At 53.4% G+C, this 22,612-nt stretch overlaps 1 protein-coding gene across 1 annotated transcript in view; it reads right to left on the bottom strand.

Moving 5' to 3' along the window:
• Positions 1-22,371, bottom strand: part of CSUI_000245 (heavy chain 2 family protein) — a gene marked incomplete at its 3' end in the record, with an annotated part of 28,956 nt that extends 6,585 nt beyond the window's left edge. The window contains exons 1-52 of the mRNA XM_068060479.1: positions 21,693-22,371; positions 21,048-21,233; positions 20,460-20,626; positions 20,082-20,281; positions 19,663-19,889; positions 19,061-19,312; positions 18,725-18,898; positions 18,274-18,601; positions 18,085-18,207; positions 17,819-17,985; positions 17,604-17,693; positions 17,167-17,430; positions 16,773-16,883; positions 16,262-16,387; positions 15,870-15,977; positions 15,515-15,718; positions 15,204-15,348; positions 14,683-14,835; positions 14,456-14,555; positions 14,005-14,305; positions 13,620-13,751; positions 13,255-13,372; positions 12,740-13,066; positions 12,365-12,575; positions 11,858-11,997; positions 11,572-11,690; positions 11,304-11,443; positions 10,606-10,795; positions 10,313-10,412; positions 9,922-10,128; positions 9,554-9,770; positions 9,207-9,429; positions 8,658-8,933; positions 8,159-8,372; positions 7,424-7,704; positions 7,215-7,308; positions 6,871-7,043; positions 6,615-6,722; positions 6,127-6,344; positions 5,626-5,863; positions 5,236-5,399; positions 4,805-5,009; positions 4,338-4,531; positions 3,858-4,154; positions 3,380-3,585; positions 2,835-3,123; positions 2,483-2,726; positions 2,106-2,330; positions 1,720-1,894; positions 1,030-1,387; positions 533-809; positions 1-91 (exon numbers count right to left, since the gene is read on the bottom strand). The exon at positions 1-91 is cut by the window's left edge and continues 131 nt beyond it. Coding sequence (XP_067927540.1) covers positions 1-91; positions 533-809; positions 1,030-1,387; positions 1,720-1,894; positions 2,106-2,330; positions 2,483-2,726; positions 2,835-3,123; positions 3,380-3,585; positions 3,858-4,154; positions 4,338-4,531; positions 4,805-5,009; positions 5,236-5,399; positions 5,626-5,863; positions 6,127-6,344; positions 6,615-6,722; positions 6,871-7,043; positions 7,215-7,308; positions 7,424-7,704; positions 8,159-8,372; positions 8,658-8,933; positions 9,207-9,429; positions 9,554-9,770; positions 9,922-10,128; positions 10,313-10,412; positions 10,606-10,795; positions 11,304-11,443; positions 11,572-11,690; positions 11,858-11,997; positions 12,365-12,575; positions 12,740-13,066; positions 13,255-13,372; positions 13,620-13,751; positions 14,005-14,305; positions 14,456-14,555; positions 14,683-14,835; positions 15,204-15,348; positions 15,515-15,718; positions 15,870-15,977; positions 16,262-16,387; positions 16,773-16,883; positions 17,167-17,430; positions 17,604-17,693; positions 17,819-17,985; positions 18,085-18,207; positions 18,274-18,601; positions 18,725-18,898; positions 19,061-19,312; positions 19,663-19,889; positions 20,082-20,281; positions 20,460-20,626; positions 21,048-21,233; positions 21,693-22,370 — 10,555 coding nt within the window. The remainder of the gene's footprint in view (positions 92-532; positions 810-1,029; positions 1,388-1,719; positions 1,895-2,105; positions 2,331-2,482; positions 2,727-2,834; positions 3,124-3,379; positions 3,586-3,857; positions 4,155-4,337; positions 4,532-4,804; positions 5,010-5,235; positions 5,400-5,625; positions 5,864-6,126; positions 6,345-6,614; positions 6,723-6,870; positions 7,044-7,214; positions 7,309-7,423; positions 7,705-8,158; positions 8,373-8,657; positions 8,934-9,206; positions 9,430-9,553; positions 9,771-9,921; positions 10,129-10,312; positions 10,413-10,605; positions 10,796-11,303; positions 11,444-11,571; positions 11,691-11,857; positions 11,998-12,364; positions 12,576-12,739; positions 13,067-13,254; positions 13,373-13,619; positions 13,752-14,004; positions 14,306-14,455; positions 14,556-14,682; positions 14,836-15,203; positions 15,349-15,514; positions 15,719-15,869; positions 15,978-16,261; positions 16,388-16,772; positions 16,884-17,166; positions 17,431-17,603; positions 17,694-17,818; positions 17,986-18,084; positions 18,208-18,273; positions 18,602-18,724; positions 18,899-19,060; positions 19,313-19,662; positions 19,890-20,081; positions 20,282-20,459; positions 20,627-21,047; positions 21,234-21,692) is intronic.
• Between the last annotated feature and the right edge of the window lie 241 nt (positions 22,372-22,612).

Genomic DNA, 22,612 nt, shown 5'->3' on the forward strand with positions numbered 1-22,612 from the left:
CGATAGGCTTGGCGAGGAAGTCCGCAAAGTCGAAGTCCGGGTTATGAGGAATTTGGAACTGGTTCACCAGTGGCACCCAGCTTTGGGAAACCTGCAATCCGGCACTCCAATACTCACTGTTAGACAAATGTTTCGAGGCCTATGGTGGTGGGCGATGCGGATGATTGGAGACTCGAGTGCCCGCGGGCTGTGTATGTCGTGTTTCTTCGGTTACTCGTCTAACGCCCTCGTTTTCATCTTTAACGCGCACGATCACCTCAGTGGTGAGAAGCACGACTCATGAAGCTGGCTCTCTCGCTTCCTTCGCGTCACGGCCTAGACTCCAACTGACTAGCGAGGACGCTGTCCAGGCGTTCCTTGCAGTTCAGGTGTTAAGAGGCTTTAGAAGAACGCGTTTCGGTCCCACCAGCCAAGTCTTCCACTGTGCACTGAAGAAACCTCAGCTGCACCGAGCTGCCAAGCCCTTCACTCGCACGCGCATGTGTGTGCTCGTTGTGCAGACAAGGTGCAAGTGACCGATGCGTTCACTTACCAATCGCTTGCGGTACTCAGTGTTGAATGGACCAGCATATGACATGAACGCCGCCGCCACTAAGCAGTCTCCTGGCAGTGACTTCAACTTTTCAGTGTACTGGGCCAGTGAGATCTCCCAGCGGTCTCTCTCTCCAGCCAAGCCAGCAATAAGGCTCTCCGCCCTCTCCATCTTCAACTTCAGTTCCTCGGCGGAGGCGTTCAACTCGTCCTTCGTCCGGATGGAGTCATTGTACTGATCCTTCAGCTCTTCAAGCGTCTGTTGAATATCCTGAAGCCTGATTCGTCCAAGCACCGGAGCAGCCCACGGTGGCTTGTCGGGGCAAAAGTGCCGACCTCTCACATAGCCTCAGCCTTGCGAAAAGGTGTCTCAGCAGGGCTACCGCCAAAATCTCGCCGAGGACACCGGTACCCGGCACACCACCCAGCCTGTCCCTAATGCACTGAAGCGAGGACAGGGCGTAACACACACGCGCGCAGCCTGCAGTTCCCGCTTACCTCTGAGTCGACGCCAGCAAGTCCATTTGTTTCTTCTCTAGCTGTTCCTCTGCAAGTCGGAGTCGAAGACGCTTCGGCTCCACTTCGCGGTATACTTCAGCGTACATTTGCATTGCGTGTACCCACATACAGAGAGCACCGGCCGCCCGAGACACCTTGAGAACGTTGTTCGGTGCAAACGTGGGATCCTTTGTGAACCGCTCGATTTTCTTCAAGGTGTTGTTCGAAATCGAGTCTTTGTCAAAGTTCTTCACCCTTGTCAGGAAACCCGGGTCATTCAGTTCGACTTTCGCTTGTGCCCAAGAGGGTGTCTTTTCCATGACCGTCATAACAGCAGCCATCGTTTTCACCACCAGGTCTGAATCAAGGATACCACGCGTTTAAAGTCCCGACCACACGTGAGTCAGAGGAATCCGCAACACCGGATCAATCACATCCACAGACGTGAAAGCCCCCCTCAGTTCATGTCTCAGGCTCGGCCACAGAAGGACATAGAACAAGGGGCTTTGCGGTACCACTCAAAAAACAGGAACTCTGCCGACGGACTTTCCGTTCTCGAATCAGAAAGCAACTCGCCTTCCTGGGATACGAAGGACGAAGCCTTCTTCTGCCGGTGAAGCAGCCAGCATCGCCTTCGGGTGATCGGCACTATTGCGTCCACTGGATCCCAAAGGAGTCGTGAAAGCTCACCAGGCGGCTTTGTGTATGCCTTCACTTCGGCCACAGACTTCTTGTCTAGCTTTTCAAGAGCATCAATGGCTGCCTCCAGTGCTGGCATCGCCTTTGCCAGATCCCTTCGCGCATCTTCGGAGAGAATTTTTGTCTCCATTTCTTCCTTACTGATCCTTTCACTGTCGGCCTCAACCTGTGACATACAAGCAACGTAAGAGCGTTCTTGTGCATGGGCATCCAAGAAACTCAGTCACTACTGCACTAAAAGAAACCCCCGAACAGCTCAGTCCCCACCAGTACTTGCAGCAGCTCTCTCGCTCTGGAAAAAGTGTCTCTTACTGCAAAGCAGAAATACCGTTGCACCTGTTTTGAGCTGCGGAACTCCCGGGTTATTGCATACGCACCTGTTTCTTTTGTTCGTCTGCTACGCTCCGTTTCTCTAGAATAACAACAAGGAGATCCTGACACTCGATCTGCTTTTTTGCAACGACCTCCTTTTTCACTTCTAGCTCCGTTCCCATGACCTCGACTTGAGCCCGAGTTTCGACCAGCTTGTCCAGACCGACACTGAGCTTGTGAACCAGCTCCTGCACTTCCGCCGTCTTGTCCCGGTACAGCCTAATGTAACCCTGTGAACAGGATGAAGAGACTTTTTCTCGGCTGTAGGAGGAGAAAACTGTCGGATGAAAGTAGCGCTGACTGGGGGATGCATCTGAGCCGCTTCAAAAACTGAAACCCTTGAAACAGCACTATGAGAGTCCCGTCCCCTACAGGAACGTACCTGCACAAGTTCCAGGAACTTCGTGGGAGTTACGTAGTTTCTTCTTTTCATTTCCATGAACAATCGTTCAGACTCGGCGATAACAGAAGCGTGGACGGACGAAAATACTTCTGCCACCGTTGCCCTCTGGTCCTCTTTCACCATTGAGTCGCTAAGGAAGGTAACAGCGACCTCGATTAAGGCGTCCTCAGGCCAGGCAAAGAACCAGTCAATCGTTGTGTTGTTCACGAACCCAGGATAATTCCTAAGGATGGAAACATGCACACGGATAGTTGTTGAGCAGAAGCAGCTTCCGATCAGCTTCCCCGAGCAACGATTTGTTGTACTTGCAGATCATTGACATCATTGTTACCTGGAATAGTCACGAAGCTGGTGTCCGATTGGCCTGACGCAGAACACGATGTGAAGATTCTCGCGAACTCTTGAAATGAAGAAGTCATGCATGGCATCCGTGTTGGTTGTTTGAAGCCCAGACGACTTAGCAGCCTTTTCCAGATCTGAGTAGACGGCTGCGAGCTCCTCATTGCTGAACAGATTCGGAATCTCCCCAGAGCTGAGCATATTGTTGACGTCCTCGATGAAAGACTCCGTCAAGATTTCGGCGTCGGAAAGAAGGAACGTTGTCTTCTTTGAATCCACGCCTGCGCAGCAAAACGCCGACAGCCTGGCGCTTAGAGTAGGCGGCACGAAGATCTGCGTGTATCAGATCTACGCGCAGCAGACGATGCGACAGCGATGTGAAGCCCTCGGGAAACGTGACTGCTGAACGAGTCAACACGAGGCAGTCGCCAAGGATTGAGTAATACCTCGTGGAAAGAACCATGGCAGACTGGCGAGCGACTGCAGGCACTCAGTTCACGATCAGGAGGGTCAGCGCCCAGGTTGACGTGCCTGTACTAGTGTATAGTTTCTTGAGATCTTCTTGGAACTCCTGATGTCTATAGTTTCTATTGACTTCGATCTGAAAGCACTGCTGGTTCGCGAGAAAGCATGCGAACGTCGTCAGGGAATGACGCCCGCTGCCTCCGACACCAACCAAGATGGCGTGCCCATTCGGAAGGCAGATTATGCGATAGATTCGACAGAAGTGCTCCACGGCATCTCTGCGACAGACCCGCAAGGCAACCAAGAGCGTGATTGAAAGCAGCGTACTCCTGCCTGTGGTCTCAACACAGATTCGCAGACGGTACCAGTCGACCGCGTCCCGTGAGCCTTGTCTATTGAAGCTGCGCGGCCAGTCTCCAGAAGAGTCTCCACCGTGGGGAGGACTGTCTCCTGGTGTCCGTGATCTTTACTCCTGCGAATGTGATGCTCTCGCAACCCTGTCACCTGGCATCGATGCATTTCTCTGCAGGCGCCCGGCTCTCGTTCTCACCTAAACAGGACAAGGTTCATTCTGCCTCTGAAACTGCGTTCGTTGTACTCCTCAAGTTTCATCAACAGAAACTGCTTCAGCATCTGCCTGTCCACGACTTCGTCATACGGAGCGTCAGCTCCTGGACTTGTGTCGAAGGGGAGAGCGACAAAGAGAAGGTCCTTCTCTCCTTTGCAGAGATCCTTGGCCCTAACCTGCACTGCTTTCTCAAGCACGGAATCGAGGATCTGGATGAATTCCGCAGAGTCTGAGCGGCTTGCTAGTCGGTCATGAAACACACGCATACACTCGTGGTACCTGCGGTCAATGCCAGTCCACACACAGAAAGGTCTATAACGCTGCGTCATATTTCTTTTTTTAGAGTTCAGCGTGGAGCCGCACGACACCTCGTTGGCAGGACGGCTAAGCAGGGGCTGTGCAATGATCGATAGTTAGCCCAGATCGAAGCGAAAGGGCCTGAGACGTGAGCTGCCAACTCACCAAAGGCGGAGGACTGAGTCTTTATCCTCGTATACCTGCGGTTCCGCTTGGTAAAGCCCCTGAAACACTCTTGATATGTCTCTCATGTTGAAAAGGTAGTGAGGCTTGTCCGGTTTTGGAAGGAACTTGTTGCAGACTTGTTCGTACACGGATATTGTTGCGGCTGAGAGCGTTTCTGCAAGGATTTTTATCTCCTGCAGAGCGGAGACAAGACTATGCCAGCGTCCGCTGCAGAAACTTGCAGTGCGTGTACTGTTATGCAGACAGTACACGCACTATAAGTTGCGCAATTCTACACGCTCAAACAGCTGAGCGGAATCTTCAAGCAAGGAAAAAAGCACATTTGCCGTGTTTCTGTGCTTAGAACGCCGCCAAAGCTGCAGAAACCTCTAACTGTTTCCGACACAACCACTTTATTGGGGAAGGAGAGCGTATGTTATTCGTGACGCCGCGTACAAGTTACTCACCTCCCTGAATTCCGAGAGTTTGTGAACAGCTAAGGTATTGAAGATTCTCTTCACTTGGTTGTCATCCGGATCGGTGAAGTTCAGAAGATTGAATCTCGACTGCAGCCGCGCGGGTATGACGGATCTGCCGCCTCCTGGAGGGCCCATCGCGGCGAGAATCTGCGTGTCTAGAACATACTTCACTGTCTGCTTCGCCCGGTCGTACCTGCGTGTGGGATCGAACAGCCGAAGACCTGTTTTTCCAAGCACCGTATATCTGGAGCCGCTTCCGGTTGTAAACGCCTGGGCACGGCCAGTACACCTGCCTCCAGCTGGGATGGCCTAGTGGTAGTGAAACTGTACACTCCCTCCTCTTCGAGATGAGATCACTCCAGCCGTTGCCTGGTCAAGCGCGGACCGGAGCCAGCATTCAGTTCGTACGTCGTGCCTACCAGCAGCCGTAGTCGATCAGCTGTCTCAGTAGCTCCAACGGAGGCTGCGAACCAAAGGTGTCTTTACGCGGCATGTTGAGATCATCGACGAAGCATACTAAGCGTTTGTTGCCCGGTGGGCCGTACTTGTTCTTCACCCGTTTCTCCAGCTTGCTCTCGAGAATCTGCAGACATCGTTCAAGGTTACCATATCGAGATACGTTTTGATCCTAGGCTGGTTGCACAAGCCAAATGAGGCCAGAAAAAGCCACTAGAAGAACTCCACATCCGTTCTTGTCCCACGCCCGAGTCCCCGTTAACTAGCTGGGTCCTCGCTCATAGCAACAACAGCGGTCCCCCAGAGAACCACCTCAACTACCTGCCTCTGCTGAACAGCGACTCTATGCGTACCTCCTGGGTCTTTTTGGAGGAAGTTTGGGCAGAAAAGTTGATTGTCAGTGTCGCATGAGTAGACTCGGGTAGCTCGTGCATGACCGTCGTTAGAATGCATGACGTTTTCCCAGTGCCGGTCTTCCCTACGCAGAGGGCGTGTTTCTGATGCTGAATAAGGCCGTTCAAGACGTAAGCGTTCCGGAGCACGTCCACTGTCGGGACAAGAATTTTATGAAATGGAGTACTCTCTAGTGGCCTGCAGGCGGCACAAAACGGTCAAGCGCTTCCAGTCAAGACCAGCAGTTTTGCTTATGGACTGCGCAAACGAAGCATGGGGATGCCCGTGAAACTTCCTACTTTCCTTCTCTTCTTGGTGTCCCCCTTGCAGAAAAGCAAGGGGTATGAAGAACGCCACGTAACTGTACGTAGTCGTGGCGGCGACCTGACGCTCCCCGGCAGCCACAGAGCAGAGACAGAGGGCTCTGGACAGAACGTGACCAGAATCAGACAGCCGCTCACCTGTACTGACTGGGAAGTCTGTCCTCCCAGAGCTTCCAGTCTTGCTTCTCATAGTTCAGGAAGTAGTCGTACACGGTATGACCAGGCGGGAAGGAATGTTCAAGTTGTCGGATGCATCGATCGACAAGTGAGCGGCTCTCAGCATTGACAGAGGCGCCGAGAGACCACACTACCGCGAAGGCAAACGTTTTCTCCATGAGTGATAGCACATTCTCTTCCTGTACAAAGCACCGCTAACAGGCCAGGCTATGGGTCAGCAGAAAGCACTAAGCTATGGTTTTCTCGATCAAGGCCTTGTCGGAGCAGCGGACCGTAAGCCGTCCTTGCCATCATTGACTTGATTGGCTGCGTTGGTGCCCAGCTCTGCCTCGACACGTTGTTGATGCTGGACGTCTGTTCGCTATTTCCCAATGAACTCCACGGTCCGTCCCTGAGTTCCCGAGGCTCCTGATGGCTTTCCGCCAATGGGCTGCACAGGTAGCACTCACCTTCAGCTCAGGACTAATGCGGTCGGAGAAAACCTCGTAGAGCCGGCAGAGAGAGATCACTCCGTTGGTATCGGAAATGGGCGTTGCCTCCGAGCACTCGCGCCGAACCTGCCCGGAAAAATAGGCCCCTGGGAATGGGCGCAGCTGCTTTCTCCGTTCTGTACTAGCTTTCCAGAGTGTCCCTCTTGAGGTCGAAAACAAGCAGAAGGGGGACAAGTTCCAGAGGTGACCGAAGTGAACGAGACGCCGGACGTACCTTCAAGACTCGATCCAAGTATTTCTCGAAAAGGTTTTCCATGAATCTCTGTCTTTCTACGTTTTCAAAATTCTTTCCAAGCCAGCTTCTCACGTACGGGCTCCAGTCTGTTGATGTCGCAAACGTCGCATCTGGACTCTTATGAGTGCAAGACGTCGAGGTGGCGCGTGCTACTGTGGCAGGAAGCCCGGTCGAGGGCCAGGACGGGACCAATGAAGAGATTCGGTTGCAGCTGCTTATGCGAGCGCACCCCTTGCCTCCAGGTCGTCGCGGAGAGATTATTTGAGTTCACCTCCGACTGCGGACAACCAGAGCAGTATCCGAGTAATGAATTTCTCTCGTACCTAAGTCGCCGGGATCCATGTATACCATGCCGACCCTACTGACTGTTGCCGGTGATGCTGCTGATAGATTCTCTACCTCGAAGAGTAGCGAGACCTGAGGATAGACCACACCCAGATGATATCTAGCAAGATATCCTCAGAACCTCCTTCGGCTTGGCCGACCCTGCGCTCTTTTGGTGCACGATTCGGAAGTTGTCTTCCGCAGTTACCTGGGGTGGCATGGCGATTCGATCTCCGTTAATCAGCGTCAGGGTTTTGTTGTCGTCCAGTAAAGAATTCATGGACTCAATCCACAAGGTGTCCACGGGGCCGTCGAGTACGATCCACTTATGTAGTGAGCGGGTATCCTGGCATGCCACTCTCATTATTGCCGAGAGGATGCCATCCGTCCATTCGAGTGTCTGAATATTGAAGCTGCCGTAAAGTTCGTTGACGTCCACAGATTTCGGATTGATAATGTACGTCCTTACAGCCTCGAAGTCGGTCCTTCCTGTACAGTAAGAGTTACCGGTGCTCTCACCTATGGACGTGGTTATGGAACCATACTCAGCATGGCCATCTGTGGTGGTGAGCCTTCGCTCATCCGACAACACGTGTCCCCACCCGGCATCCGACACTTGGAACTCTACGACATAGAGGTCAACTTTGGCGCATCCTGTTCACTGCGCACTCTCGTTCCGAACCCAAGCTCTCGCAGGCAGTCTAAACAAGCCCCGGACGTCGTAGTGATCCGAGGACAGAGGACCTAGGCCGGGTGTCTGCGCCGCTCGCTGTAAGCCTTTGTACATGAAGGCGCATTCAGTTGGGCCTCAGTAGCACTGTCGACCCGCGTCTGCCACCTCCTGTGTGCAGGCGTCACTTATTCCACTTCATCCTTCACGCTGTGGCAGGTTATGGTTGCCCTCGGCGCTCATGGCGACAGAGGGGGTTTGCCCATATCCTACCTTGCTCACTGAGGTAAGTCATCGCTTTTTGCAAAGATGTCCACGCCGTTGATTTGCCTGTCAAGCTCTTCCCTACCATCATGTTGCCGTGCCTCGTCTGCATCGTTAAGAAGAGCTGTGTGGCTTTGACGACGATGTGCTCTACCTTCTGCAGGCCCTCCTCCTCAAGTGCCCACTCCAAAGCTTTTTGTAACGCTTCATCTTTGTTCTGCATCTGCAACAGGCAAGGTACAAGATTGTAAGACGTTGTGTGTGAGGCATGACTGCATGTGCGCCGGCTGGAGCCTTCCCGGGCGCCGTTTGAGGGCAGGAGTGGCCAAGGGAAGGAACAGAACTTGCAAACATCGTGCCGGGGATTAAGATGATCGGATGCAGTACACATCTACGCTGTGGCGCTGAAAACATTTTGGATGCATCAAGCTACTAGTCTGGAGACCGCCGCTGGCCGAGTCTCCACGCTGTCAGCATCACAGACAGGATGGCACTGACCACTCGATACCTGCGACAAGTCTGCGTCCGGAAACAGGTCGTGCATCAGCGCAGCGAACAGGAGGCTGTCATCGGTAACAGTCTTAGACACGTTGAGATCTAAGATAGCGCGGATGAGGACTTCCTGCTCGGGTTGCTCGGCTCCGCCGCTCCTTCTGACTTGGCCGGCTCGGCTTAGTACTGCTCGGATCGCTCGGAGACCAAAATCGTAGTGATCTTGCTTGCTCAGCTGTTGATTCATTAGCTGGTACAGTGTGATTATCTTTCGCGCGAGGACTCTCGCTTCCTGACAAGGTTTGAGAAAGGAACCAGCTCAGCACACGGCTTGGCAGTAAGCGAGACCGAAGACGAGAGAGGGTTCGTTGTTGCCACCTCCTCCTTGGACGTTCAGCCCCAGCTCCGTTTTGCGAAGCACAAGACGCCTAGCTGTACACTCGTTTGTGCTGCATTCTCGACACGGAGGACTGCTGAAGTTCGAGGTCCAGAATCGCATGCCGACCGAAGCCTTGCAACGGACGCCGGCGCAGACGCAGAGCTTTAGCAACCGCACTTGGCATACCTCGAAACCTTCCGCCATCAACATAATCTCGCAGATCATCGCAAGATCTGGCGCCATCATTGCTACCGGCCGAAAAAGGCTCGTCAAATTATCCGGGAGTTCGGTCCTCCCTGCATATCCAGGATTCATGGTGATGAAGATGCCGCAGTAGGGGTCCAGTCTCACTCTCTGCCCTTCGAATAAGAATTTATGGCCCAGGGGGTTCTCCTCTGGCGAAATTTCCCTAATGTTGGCACACAAGAGGTTTCAGCGGGTTGCATATCGCCTACCCCCTTATCTGCCTTAGAAACATTTTCCGGAGGAGACTGTTTTCAACTAGTCCGGCAGCAGAGCAAAGCGATTCTTACCGGAGCGCATGCTGGATCACGGAAATTTGTTGGGCGACAACAGACAGAACCTCGATCTCGATGCGGTTGAACTCATCGAAGCACCCCCATGTCCCAGACTGGGCCAAGCCGCTGAAGATCCTTCCCAGTGATATGTAATCAAGCGCATCGGAACAGTTGAAGACGAGCACAAGCTTTGCTATTCCCTTGCCAAGGTCCTTGACAGTCTCAGTCTTGCCTGGAGAAGGAAGCAGACACTAGAAGAAACCCGTCTGGCTGGGCGCTGGCCAGCATTCTCAGTTTTCAGCCAAGCGGACTCTTCCGGCTGCCCTTAGCCCGTTTCCTCCTCCTCTTCTCCGTGTTTAGGTGTGCCTTCTCCTACTGCTTACCCGTGCCCGCCGGACCCTGGGGAGAGCCGCCGAGTTTCAAATGGAGAGCCATTGTGAGGGTCATGTAGCACTTATCCGTTAAGGGAGTTATGACGAGCCGGCCGTTGTTACCCTGGTACTCGTAGCCGTAAGGGGTGATCGTCTCGGTCTGGAGCACCTGGCAGACCATGAACCCTCCCCCTAAGGACTGCGCTATGCTTCCTCCGCCTGCAAAGACGTTTCAGTGACAAGGTTGGGCGTGCAGCACAAAAGAACTCCTAGTTTTGCCGTGCCGTTGGGCAGGGACAAGCCCGGGACGAATGTGCTTGGGGCAGTTAGTATGTGGGCAGGTTTTCTTGATACGTTTTGCCGGTATCAAGATCTCGGGCGAAGGACTCGTCTCCGAACTCACCGCTTTGGGCATCTGCGATATCTTCACGCATTTCAAAGCGAAGCTGCGACTTCCACGCAAAGCAGTTGTCGTGTTCGCATCGTGTCTGGATGAGCCTCTCCTGGGTGGGGACAGCACAGCGCAACGTTCTCCGACAGGAAGGGTCGAAACGTGTGCCAACAAATTCTTGAACAAAACTGGAATCGCAGAAAGCTACATTCGCCTTCAATTCAGGAGCTTTGGCAGTCCCGTCAAGGTCCCGTGTACTGCTCTCGGCCAGATAGGAGAGCCACGGTGCGGATATGTGCACTCACCTGCACATCCCTAGCATGGACCTCGATCGTGATAAGAGAGACTAGCTTCGACTGCTCGACTGGTGTCAGGGGCTTTCTGACAAGGTCAATCAGCTTCGACAGGTGACGACACTGCTGCTTCTTGAGCTGTTTCAGGGCATTTTTAACTCCTTTGGCGATCTTCCTTAGAGCATTCTCTGTCTCCGTAGTCCTGAAGACTCGTATGTAGGAGCACTTACGCTTTGTGGGGAAAAAGCCAAGAAGATTCTCGAGATATGCCTGAGGGCGCGTCACCTCTGCTTTGTACCCCGCCACCGAACGTTGCAGGTAGCTTCGGGCCGTTTCACTGCTGTTCCTCAGAACGACTCAAAACACACCCAAGTTTCGTGAGCGAAAGTCGTGTGTTTCCCCCTCCACTATGTGGCCTGCTTCGGAAAGAAACCGGCCCTCCTGCCGTGGCCGAGGTGATGTATGATGTGCATCGCCTGAACCGCTCTTGCCAGGGGCAGAGCCGCGTTCAGAGCCCATCTTGATTCTGCTTAAGCAGTCGGCTGGGTAAGGGAGACAGCAGTTTTTTCAAGTAATACCCGCGGAGGGTGGCAGAGACAGAAACCGCTGTCCACCCACTTTGCCCAGTCGCTGTTGGCTGCCATCTAGAAGGCAATACATTTCTGCTTTTCAGGTGGTGTCGCCAGTGCCGACAGCAGGTCAGAGCGTACCACGCGATCTGACTTGAGGTGATCACAAGTTGCCCACAGCTCTCCCGCACCCAGCGCTCCTTCTTGTTGCCTTTGGCGAGGTTAGCCTGATGAGTTGAGATTAGCTGTCTCTTGAGAGTTTCTCTCATCATTTTCTCCACCTACCACATCACCCACGCCAGAGAGGCGAGGGAAGGACCTCTGGCGACGGCGCGATATCCTCGCGTTTGTAGTTTCCAGTACCTCCAGTCCAATGCACTTCGCCCCCCCTGCCAGCCTCCCGACTCACCTTTCCGAGCCACTGCTCGACTGGCCCCTCAAGAACAATACTTTTTGGCTGAAACTTGACTTTCTCTCCGTCTGGAGCAAGCATACCTTCAGCTTCCCAGCTCTTGTTCTGGCGTTTACCTGCAAGTCTCGGCGGCACGCGGGTGAAACGCCAGGCTAACAGTTTGGTCGTGTCCACGCGTTGCGGCTCACGCCGAAAGAGCCTCTCTATAAGACGCAGAGCAGCCTCTTGACAGGCAGACGTCTTATGGCCCACACGGCTATAGTTTCAGATCCCGAGTGCTCACCAGGGGGAGACAACTCAAGAAATTTAATGCCCTCAAAAATCTTTTTGATATGCTTCTGCAGCTGATCAGGCTCCTTCGAGTGTCCGAGAATCTCCAGTAAGTCGCTGTTTGATAAGAAGTAGAACCTCGGGAATTCTTGCCTGAGCGTTAAGCGCACATTTTCAACGTATCTTCAGGCTTGCGCCACTATTTCCTAGAGCTGCTGGGCGCACGCTTCTTCAGTTGAGGCGAGGACCCGTACGGTCCGACCCTCCCCTCTTTCATCCCAACTACGCATGTGACCGTCGACAGGCCGCTGGAGCAAAGGTCTCCGCTCCCCAGCTCCCTACAGGAGGTGAGCTGCGGGGGAGCCCAAAAACTCCCTTCTACGCTGTACCACTCTCAATAATACCAATGTGGGGAAGCCACAGCAGCACCGGACGTAGCTAGCGGGTCTCGCGGCCAGAGCTGAGTGGGCTCTGAGAAGGAATCCGGCGCTGGTCTGTGGTAGTAAGAAAGGGTTTCTACCTTTTCTTCTCAAGGTAGTCGTCCAGAGACTTTTGCAGGCGATCCAGCTTTTCGTTCATATCGTTGAGGCTGCCGAGGATGCCCGGTATTGCACACGCCCGCAGAACCTTGGTATCCTGCTGGATCTTTGACAGGGTTCTCATGAAGGAAGTGTGAACTTCATCGAACATGCAGGCCTCCTGGGGAAGCATAAGACGAATGTCGTCTGACCCTGCACACACGACAGCAAGCGCACGGCACCGATCCAGACAGAAAGTGAGTTGCTTACCAGTTCCGTCAACCAACGTACTCACTCCGGACTGGCTCCGGCGAATGCAAATTCTCGGACTCCGGTCTATCGTTTCCTGGTGCGCCTGGAGTCGCACACACGCTTACCCTTGAACACATTTTCCAGATATATCCATTGTCGCTGAACCTGGAGTATCATTTCGATCACTTCGGACACTTGCGCGAGAGTTCTTTCCCAATGCTCGACTTCATCCTTGAAGGGTAAATGGTACTGATTGGACTTCATGACGCTGAGTGCCAGAATGTTCTCTTCAAGAAGATTGAAGAGCTCTTCGTTGCTTTTGAGTTTCAGCAAGTTGTCTTTGTGAGGGACAATTTCAATGCGCAGGTTCGTCCACCCCTGAGAGATTTCCTGCAGAGCAGTTTCAATCTTGAACTCTTTCCGGGCCTCATCGGCGAGCCGTCCGATCAGGTCTGGCAAACAAAGTATCAAGAGCTGACATTTCTTGTGGGGCGTGCTTCCCTCACTTCTCTTTCAGTCTGTTGCTTGCAGATACAACCCTTAAGACGACAAACGCGTTCCGTTCCCGCGTCTCAGCTCGGCACCAGAGTTGAAGGGCAAGGAAGGACTCCGGCCGCATCAGCTGAGCACAGTCTTTTACCTGCCCGACGAATCAAATCCAGCTGAACAACAGCGTTGAGCGTGAACTCTTTGGAATGCGGATCGAACGGCTCCGCGATCTCCTTTTTCAATCTGGACCAATGTCTGTCCCTCATAGCCTGAAAAAGTCCAGCATCAAGGAAAATCTGACGGTACCCCGGCTGGAGCGGCAGTGAGCCCGGCCGGTTATGGTGAACAGCTTTGCGTAACAATAGTAACAGATGTCCTGCAGATTTACGATCTACCGCCGTCCAGTTACGTGCTCGTCTGCCTATGAGAAGGATGACTTGCCGGGCTTCGCAAATTGCAAATCAGCGGCAGTCCTTTGCGGAACTGATCAATCTCCTGCTGGCATTTGCGCCACACTGGCCAGTTGCGGATGTCCTTCATTTGCGTTAAGCGGCTTTGGAAGGTCTCTGCTACACGCTCGAGCTCGTCCGTGTTCAGCTCGTAGAGCGCCTCGGTTTTAAATCTGTTCCACTCCGCGTCCCACTCATCCTTGAAGCACACACGAACCTCAGAAACCGAGCCTATCAGCAGTCGTTTTTCTCAGCTGTCAAGGTGCCACCGCGGCGTATCAGACTACAGCGAGCAGCTCAGTTTTGAACGCACCCACTGATGCCGAAATAAAAAAGTTTCTAGCAGGATGCCCGCACTTTCGCGGAAGAGCAGCCGCGCCCCGTTGTTGCCCAAGCCCAAGCAGCAGAAGGCACTCTTACACGGCGGCAAGCAGAAGAGTCCCTGTCCCTACCGCTAGCGTCCAGATATCGGTCAGCTTTTGAAAATCGGCCTCCATCTTTGTCAGCTCCTTATACTGGATGCGCTCAATGCCGAAGAATTCCAGCTTCGACTCCAGTTGCTCCTCGTTTTCGCGGAGCTTTTGAACTTCACCCTGGTACAAGGCAATGGTGTTGAAGGCGATCTGAGGCTCGTAGTCGAAAGCGGATCCGTCAAACGGAGCCGAGCACATGAATTGCTTGAATAGGTCTGCTGCCTGTTTCCCTATGCCTTGCATCATCAACTCTATCTCTGCTGCCATTGCCTTTTTGGTCCTAGCAAGTGACAATGAACACCATCGCTGGCCAGCAGAGAGTGTCAACCTCAAACGCACAGACTTAGGAGACGAGCCCAGCCGTCAGCTACTGGTCCACTTGCCCCAACGGCGAGACGGAGGCTTCAGCCCGCGAGGGAAACGGGCTTACTTGTTTAACATGACTTCCGCCTCTTCTAGAGTTGCTTCAAACTGTTCCGCAAGTGGTCGAAGAGATCGAAGCTTCGCCTCCTCAAATTCGGGGATCTGAACTGGCCACAGAATGGGCGCAGTCGTTGGCATCCCTTGTCTGTAACACTGCCCCCGAGGATTCCCTTACCCAGCACCTACATCAAGAGCATTTCCAAGGAGGCAAGCTACTGCGTGACAGACTCCTACCGTCCAGCTCGACGAGTTTTGCGAATTGTTCTTCAATAGGGCGGATGCGGTCCTCGAGATAAGGGATATCTCCCCGGCACCTCTGCCACAGATTTAGCTTGGCTTTAATGTCCTCTGTTGTTGTTGGGACCTCCCTTAGTGTCTCGGTGTTCGCTGTAAAACAGTCAGGGATCCCGGTAGGTTAAGCTGTTCCAGCAGTCGGGGGCGACGCGGAGCAGCGCGTGCGGTCGCGGTTAATCACTGCGGTAACCGATAGGTAAGGAGAAACAGCTCTCGTACCCTAACTTGGTTCTCAGCCAAGGAGGTTACCGAGACCCCTGTGCTTCCAAGGAACTCGCATGCTCTCGATCAACGGTCAACTCCGTGTCTGACGAGTAACTCAAATGAAGCCTCGAAAAGGCTCAGAAGTGGCAATGGCAGTGGCAGAGGTGCATCGACAGCTGGGCGGAGCCCTCGGCTTTCCGGATCCGAGAACGGGCACGTGTTTCGGCAAACTGGGAGCTTTCCTGTGGCTTGCTTACAGAAAAAGTACTGAAGAAGCTTTTCAACTTCCCGGGACGCGTTGCTGTGAAGGTAGGCGATCAGCTGGGCTTGCCACTGTTGGCAGTGCTTCATGAGAGCTTGCTTCAGCATTGTGAAGTCAGCCTCAATGAAGCAAATGGTGATCTGCGATAGCAAAGCGCAGTTTCCCACACGGATCTTTGAGCGCGCTCTTCGTTGTCAGAAACGTGCGGAGTGGCGTGATGTGGAATACAAGACTGGCCAAGTCACCCTCGCGGAGTTCCGCATTGTCAACGACAGGCAAGCGACAGCTCATCCTCTCGGGGTTTACTTTGAATTCTTCCTGCTGGATATCCGCCTGCAGCTCCTTGTATCTCTGAATGTTAGTACACACAACTGGAAGCGGTCTTTCTGTTCTCGCGTATTTCTTTATGATCTCTTCCTTGTCTTGAGAGACAATTGGGTGGTAATTGTTATGCCACCACTTCAACCTTTCTTGCAACTTGGATGCACAATTACCAAGGCCCTTCATGATCTGCAGGGTAACGAACGCCAAGCACGGTCAGCCAAACATAGCTCCGGCGGAGGGCGAGCCCACACAGCCTGACAGTTTCAAACGTGACCGCAGGTCACGTCCCAAGCGCACAAAAAAAAAGCAAATGCGACCTGCGCGCTGCGGTACTGACTTGGATCACGATCCGGACGCAGTCGTCATCCTTGGCGATCATGCCGTAGAATGTTGGTGTCTGCGCCTTGTCCTCGCTCTTTGGATTCTCCGAAGCTGCTTGCGAGCCCTCTGCAAGCCGGTCAGTAGGAATACGCAGCGACCGCCACGTAGCACCGCTGCACGGCTAGGCTCGAGTAGTTGTGTCGGCCTTTCACCCGACCTGTGCTTGGCTCGCCGTAGTGTAAGAGTAGGTAGGATGGTGGTTACCGGGGGTCGCAGTTTCTTCGTTTGAATCTCCTCGGTCTTCTCCTTCCCTACCATGTAAACGCAAAGTGAGGGAGATAACACGGGATTTCGCAGTTCGGTAAAACTGTAAAACTGAAGAGGGCCCTGCTTCGCTCATTAGCTCACGTCAGCGATTGCAGGTGCTCCCACAGCCTCGGCACAACTTGAAGCGTCAGGCACATTTCCTTGCACACAGTCTGGAGAAGCTCCTTGAGATCCGCCATCGTCGGCTTGAAGTCCATCCTGTTGTGGCTGTCGAGAACGGCGTGAACCTTGAACAAGGGGGCAACATCCACCGTGCTGTTCTTGCCGTCTACCGGGTTCAGAACCTTTGAGAGTCCCTGTGTGCGCAGCCAGATATGTACTTGGAATAGACAGATTCATTTACTCCACTGCCCAGTTGGCAGCCTGCCCAGCTACTGCCTAGACCATCCAACAAGCTGTGCGGAAAGCATTTGGAGAAAGGATTGCACAGTCAGTCCACCCCCTGCGCATTTCCAGGCCAGGACAGAGTACTGAAGGCGCCGGATCTCTTCTCCTCCAGCTGAGGAATCTCAACTCGGCTTGTGGATCGTTTCCGGAGGGTGGCGAAGTAGTTCGGATACAGGGTACCCTTCCACGGGCCACTGTAGCTCACTTGGAGCGATGTTCTGACAGCTTTTTTGAGAGCATCTCCCAAGCGTTTGTCCATTTTCTCGACGTACAGCTTCCACTCCCTCTGGATTTCTGGCGGGTGATCTTCAAACAGCTGAAGTGAGGGGCAGACGCACTGCACGTTGCTGTTCCAGGAATGCAGGAGAGTGTGAAACACCGCTGTCATCTTCGATCACCTCTGTACAGATCAAGCCTGTTTGACGTCTGGTAACAGCGGACCCCCATTGCTGATGTGTACAGAAGATCGCCAGCGGTTTTCTGCCGAGCGCTGTTTTGCATTTTGCATGAGGCTGCCTTGTACCAGTATTGTTCAAGCCATCAAAAGAAAGCCGACATCGAACTGTCGGCCTCCAGCTTCCCGAGGTGTTCTGGCTCACCTGGGCGGAATCACAGAGCACGGCGGTGACGGCCTCGTGCGCTTCGATGAGATATGTCTCAGCCTCCACCTTCTTGGAAGCCTGAGCCTGGCGGAAATCCTCGTCAGTGTATATCTTCCGTCGATCAATTGTAAGAAGGTGCATTTCTGACACTCCCTTACAGTGAGCCAGTATCGTTTGGTGATTCGTTTGAAACCTCCTCACGTAACCGAAAACCACTTGACATTCCTTGCATGTATCTCGAACAAAGAACTCCTTGATACCCTGCGATCAAGTGATGCGAACAATGAAGCGCACATTCGTCGAGTCTACGGTTCCTCTTCGGCCCTCCGTTGTGTCGCACAAAGGACAGGAGTCCAGAAGGGACAAACATCCAGACCTTAGTGCAGTGATTTCAAGAACTTTTTTTTCCTGTCGCGGACCCCAGCCTCCATTACCTTGGAATTCCAGGTGAGCTTCTGAATGCCCGGGGCGATCTTCTTGTCCAAAGCCTTGATGTGGTGCTGGAACAGTCTTCTTTCCTCCGGCTGCGCGCACGCTCACAGGTCACCAGGCACCAGCTAAAGTGTGGGTGTCTTCGTGCCCAGTGGATTTGCGAGCAATGGGAAAGGCTCTCAAACTGTCTAGGGACTCACGGCAATCNNTCCCTCACAACCCGCAGGACATGCTCACGCAGGGTCGTTAGTTTGTCGCGGTGCCGTAGCATCTCAAGGGCTGCATAGGGCAGGTTGATGCCCTGGTTGTGCATCTTCTGCCAGAAGTATGCCTCTTGCAGGTTCTTTAGCAGGCTCTTTTCAAAGTTACTTTCCAGTTGGCCGCCTGCATGCGTAGCACACTCCAGAGCTTGTTGGTGCGAAGCGGAAGTGCAGAAAAGTGGACTAAGAGTTGCCGCGATTCAGGGAACCCGAGCGATCTTACCTTTGCCGCGCGTGAGTATATTTGCGTCAGCTCGAATCAGCAAGGGGCGTTCAAGCCTTTTGTTCAGAGTGCCGCTCCCTTCACCAGTATTCAGCTCCTGTGCCCATTCTTCAAATGCCTGCTCTACGAAGAACTACGAAGCAAGAGAAACGCACGAGAAGCTGCCGGCTCATCTAGAACACGGTCGACCAGAGCTGGCAGCGGGCAGACTGAGGCTGCAGTCTTCCGCAAGCGACAGCAGGCTCCCCGGTAAACACCAGGAGGGACACGACAGCTGAAGCCTCACAGCGAGCATTCCGCGGACGCTACTGAAATTCTCCCTTGCAGCTTCTGCTTCTCGGCAAGATGGCATATAATGCATTGCATCGAGGGTATCCATCTGCTTTTGAATCTTTACTATCATTCCTCGAGTCCACATCCCGAGACCTGCGTGGTTCGGGTGCTGGTACGGAACCGAGAGAAACTGATTTGGATTCTTCCGAATGTTCTCGAAGTGCCGTTTCACCAAAGCCAGCTCCTAAACATAGTAAACCCAGAGAGGCCGCAAAGACTTTGTTCAGTACTAAACTCCGGAGTCCCGCGAACTGAATCGACACTCCCTCAAAACAAAGAAGTTCTGCAGCCGAGCACGGGCAGTTACCTGGATAAAGAGACTCCACACATCGACGTTTTTCTTTTCTAGAAACTTCTTTATCCGCGTCCTTTTTGCGAGAAGGTAGAAGGCATCGTACACTTGGCAAGCGCCGTCCACCGTCTGGGTCCCATCAAAGGCCGACGTGATAACGTTCATATACATGAACTCAAGATCCTTTACCTAATAATCACAAGGCGACACAAGAGTGAAGGCTAGCGATCCCTCGGCACCACTTGTTTGGGGGACGTTGTTGTGGCGCGCATGTCTGAACTCTCGTTTCTTCGGGTCTCAGGCAACTGTTCTCATGCTGAAGCTGTTCCGTCCCGAGTTGCTAATTCGTACTTGGCTCTTGAATATGGCGAAGTCGTCATGCCATCGCGTAGCTTTGACGTCTAAGACATAGTAATCGAGGTCTCTCAGGCGCCGCAAGCTTTTAGCGAACGAGTCTTCGATTTCATAGATATTTCGAGTTATCTCCTTGAACCGGAACCCAGTGAACATTGGCAACTTGGTGTGTTGCGCCCTGGTGTTGAAGTGCTGCTGGCACTCGCAGACTTCCAGCAGGTCGGCGCAGCGTTGGACAAAGGCATCTATCTGAACAATATGAACCAACAAGTGGCGGCTGTGGAACAGGATGTTGCCGAGATAAGGAGTCAATCTCCCCTGGGGCTTCTACAGCAGTGCATTCTGCTACACCGGCCCAGGAGGTCGCGGGGACGCCTGGAGTTATACTTCGGTTCTTCGAAGAGGCAGCGGACTCCCTAAACCACGCGCCCAGCCGCTACTCCTTCACAGACATCCGACCGGAGTCCCCGCGTGTCCCCGAAGTTCTACCGCTGCCTAGGGATACGTCTCAAAAGGGCGAACACCCCCCCCCCCTCACAGCGGAGACTCTCTGAAGGCCAGACGGTTTCGGGTTTGCCTCAAGTTCTTTCGTGTCTCACCTCTGCAAAAACAGTGCCTTCCGGAAAGTCCCAATCTCGCCCGGGGATGTTGTGTCTCCGAACGAGTTTGCGCACTTGCTGGTAAAGGTGCTTCCACGCTCTGCCACATTCAATCGACTTCTGTAGCGACGTCATGGCGTCATCAACTAAACCATTCCAGATGGATGACAAGTCTATCGCAGCTTGACATCGTTTGATTACTTCAGCGGAGATTTTCCTCAGTAGCCCTGCAAGGAAAGCAGGGAGTGCCAGAGAACTACTAGGACAGTCGAAGTTAATGCCGTGTACCGTTCGGCGTAAGGAGACAGACAGCACTAAGGGGGGGGGATCCCAAAGACCGTTTTCGCTAGGACGGCGTCAGGCGGAAGCTTCTGAGCATAACTGAGGAACGCGGCGGTCGGGTTGCTGATCCTGCACACCTGATACTCGGTCGGAGGTGTTGTAGTACGCGGAGGTTGACCAAATCATGCGAACAGAGTTCAGAAGCTGCATAAGAATAGGAGGGATCTCTTCAGGTTTGGCTTGCAGCAGGCTCTCCGAGGGCTTCTCCAGGGCAGAAAGAAATTTCAGGTTGTCCTCGGCTTCTAAGGATGCATGCTGAACATCACTCTGGACGAGTCTGAAGGCAGTATCTTGACACAGTGTGTTGTAAGCTGGCGGTGACGTCACTGTGTGTGTGTGCCTGCCTGTCTACGCTGAGCTCGCTTTCTTGGGATACGAAGGTTCTGGTCACTGGAAGCGCGGCATCATGCAAGTAGTCAGGTATGAGACTGCGTTTGCCGGGTTAGAAAGCGAACCTGAACTGTCTTAGATACGTCGACTTCGCTTGTCCCAAAAGCTCGAAAATCCTCTGAAATGCTTGGCTTTTGAACTGCTCCATCAGTCTCGACAGATCTACAGCCCTTTCCCTCCAAAAACGTATTTCGTCCAGATGCCCAGCATTGTCTGTCTCTTGTGCCGTGTCCTGGCCGGTCAGCCACACAATCGCACTTCAACGACAAGTTCGTCCCTTGGTTGACAACATGATGCCCTTCTGGTTTTGATGGTATCGTGGGCACTTGGTTGTCGGCGTATACCCATGAACAGAGATCCTGCTGCCCAACGAAAGCAAAACTAGAATAGAGTATGTAACTTTTCAGCGGCAGTTCACTGTATGACGCCAGTCACAACGTTGAATCCGTCACTGGCAGGCACTGAAGTACGTCCGCCCGCTCAGCCACCTTCTGCGCCCTGAGCTCTCTGCGGCAAACGTTTCTGCGTACTGGCAAGTGATAACCTGACCGATCCAGGGTCCGTGTGGGTGATTCATTCCAGCTAATAAAAAACAGGTCTTAGCGAAAGCAGGCGCCCGAGATCCTGCACGATCACTGCAGTCGCTGGGTTACCTGAAGCATCATGACCTCCTTTATCTGCCGCGTCCAATAGATGACAGTAGCCTCTAGCCGCTGGATCAGGTCTTTGTCTTTCAAGCAGGATTCCAAATCAGACAGGTCGTCCGTGGGGACGTATAACAACGTTGCACCTTTAGCCTGGTACACGGCCTCTGTTACAGTTGCAAGGAACCGTTGTAGCTGAGCAGCAGCACCACTCAGCAGAGGGGTAGCGCGCTATCTGGTCAACAAAGCGGGGAATGAGGAGCCGAGTCTTTTTTCTGCTATACTAAACTGTCGAGCTCTGGCACGACAAGTAACAGAGTACCGGTCCGACCAGGGCCTTAGACGGCATGTAATGGACTCTCTCCATCGGCGGCCGCAAGCCGCTGTGTGACTGAAGGGATATTTGATAAGGCCATGGACGTGCTCAGGAAGAGAACCTGTGAGCATCATTCCAAGGGAAGCTAGGCTGGCGGGGGGGCAGAGGCTTCTTTCACTCAGGGGCCCGAGCTGCGAGCCTTTCCGGTTGCGTGAGAGTGCTGAGGTCTCGGTCTTCTGCATGTTTAGATGAAAACACCGATGTTTGACTGAAGGCGAACCGTACGTAGTCCGACGTGTGTGGCAACAGCGGGGAAACGTTGTCAGTGTACCTCTTACCTGTCCGGTGAACTCCTTGCGCATATTCTCGGGCCAGCCATGTTCCTTCATCGACAGTGGAACGTAAATCCCGCTCATAACTGTCAGCAGATATTTGAGCATGTCCCCGCGAACACATGTGAAAAAGAGTTCCCCGGTCATATTTGTCTTGTCTAGGATAGCCGACGTCCGCTTTGCCAAGAAGACGAACTCATCCACTTCTCCTGAACGAATCTTGAAGGGAATTCTGTTGCTACAGAAGTGAAGTTGCGCTCCTGCATCAGAATGCTGATCTTTGTCGAAAAATACAAAGAGTTTCCGCTGAGTTTCATCGCAACACCACTCATGAAAGATTCGACTATACGTTGGTGACCAGTGCTCTTCTTCATTGAAGGCAGTCAACTGCAACCGGGGTTTCAGCCAAGCGGCACAGTCTTCCGGAACCAGCATCTGGCTTTGAGTTACATAATCCGCGGGCGTTACAAGGGCACCAGACTCGTTGTGCGGAGGAGTAGAGGGTGCTGTCCGAGGGCCTTTTTGGGAGTGGGTCGGGTCATCGTCAGAAGAGCTTGCCAGGGCGATAGGGTCAGAAGGGAGAGGTACCGAGGACTTTTCAGGGAGTTCCTCCGGTATCGAGGACTCGTCAGGGAGTTCCTCGTTGGACCCGAGTCGCGAAGTCCGAGGAGTCTCGTCAGCCATTCTGTCCAGCTCCGCCAGACGCCTGAATATTCTTTTCTTTCTCTCATAAGGTGTCGTATGAGCCCGCGACCATCAGCTCCGTTCCTTTCTCGGACTGTCCGACACTCGCCCACTTTGCAAAGCCAGCGGGTCAGTCCCGAGGCGGGTATGGAGAATACCTGAAGGCTGCCGATGCAAGCAGAGACCAGTGTGCAACCTCGGGTAGCCCGGCAAGCGGGCCTCGGGGGGACGAGGCACCAGAA

The sequence above is a fragment of the Cystoisospora suis genome (genome assembly GCF_002600585.1).
Source record: "Cystoisospora suis strain Wien I chromosome Unknown contig_111, whole genome shotgun sequence".
NCBI lineage: Eukaryota > Apicomplexa > Conoidasida > Eucoccidiorida > Sarcocystidae > Cystoisospora > Cystoisospora suis.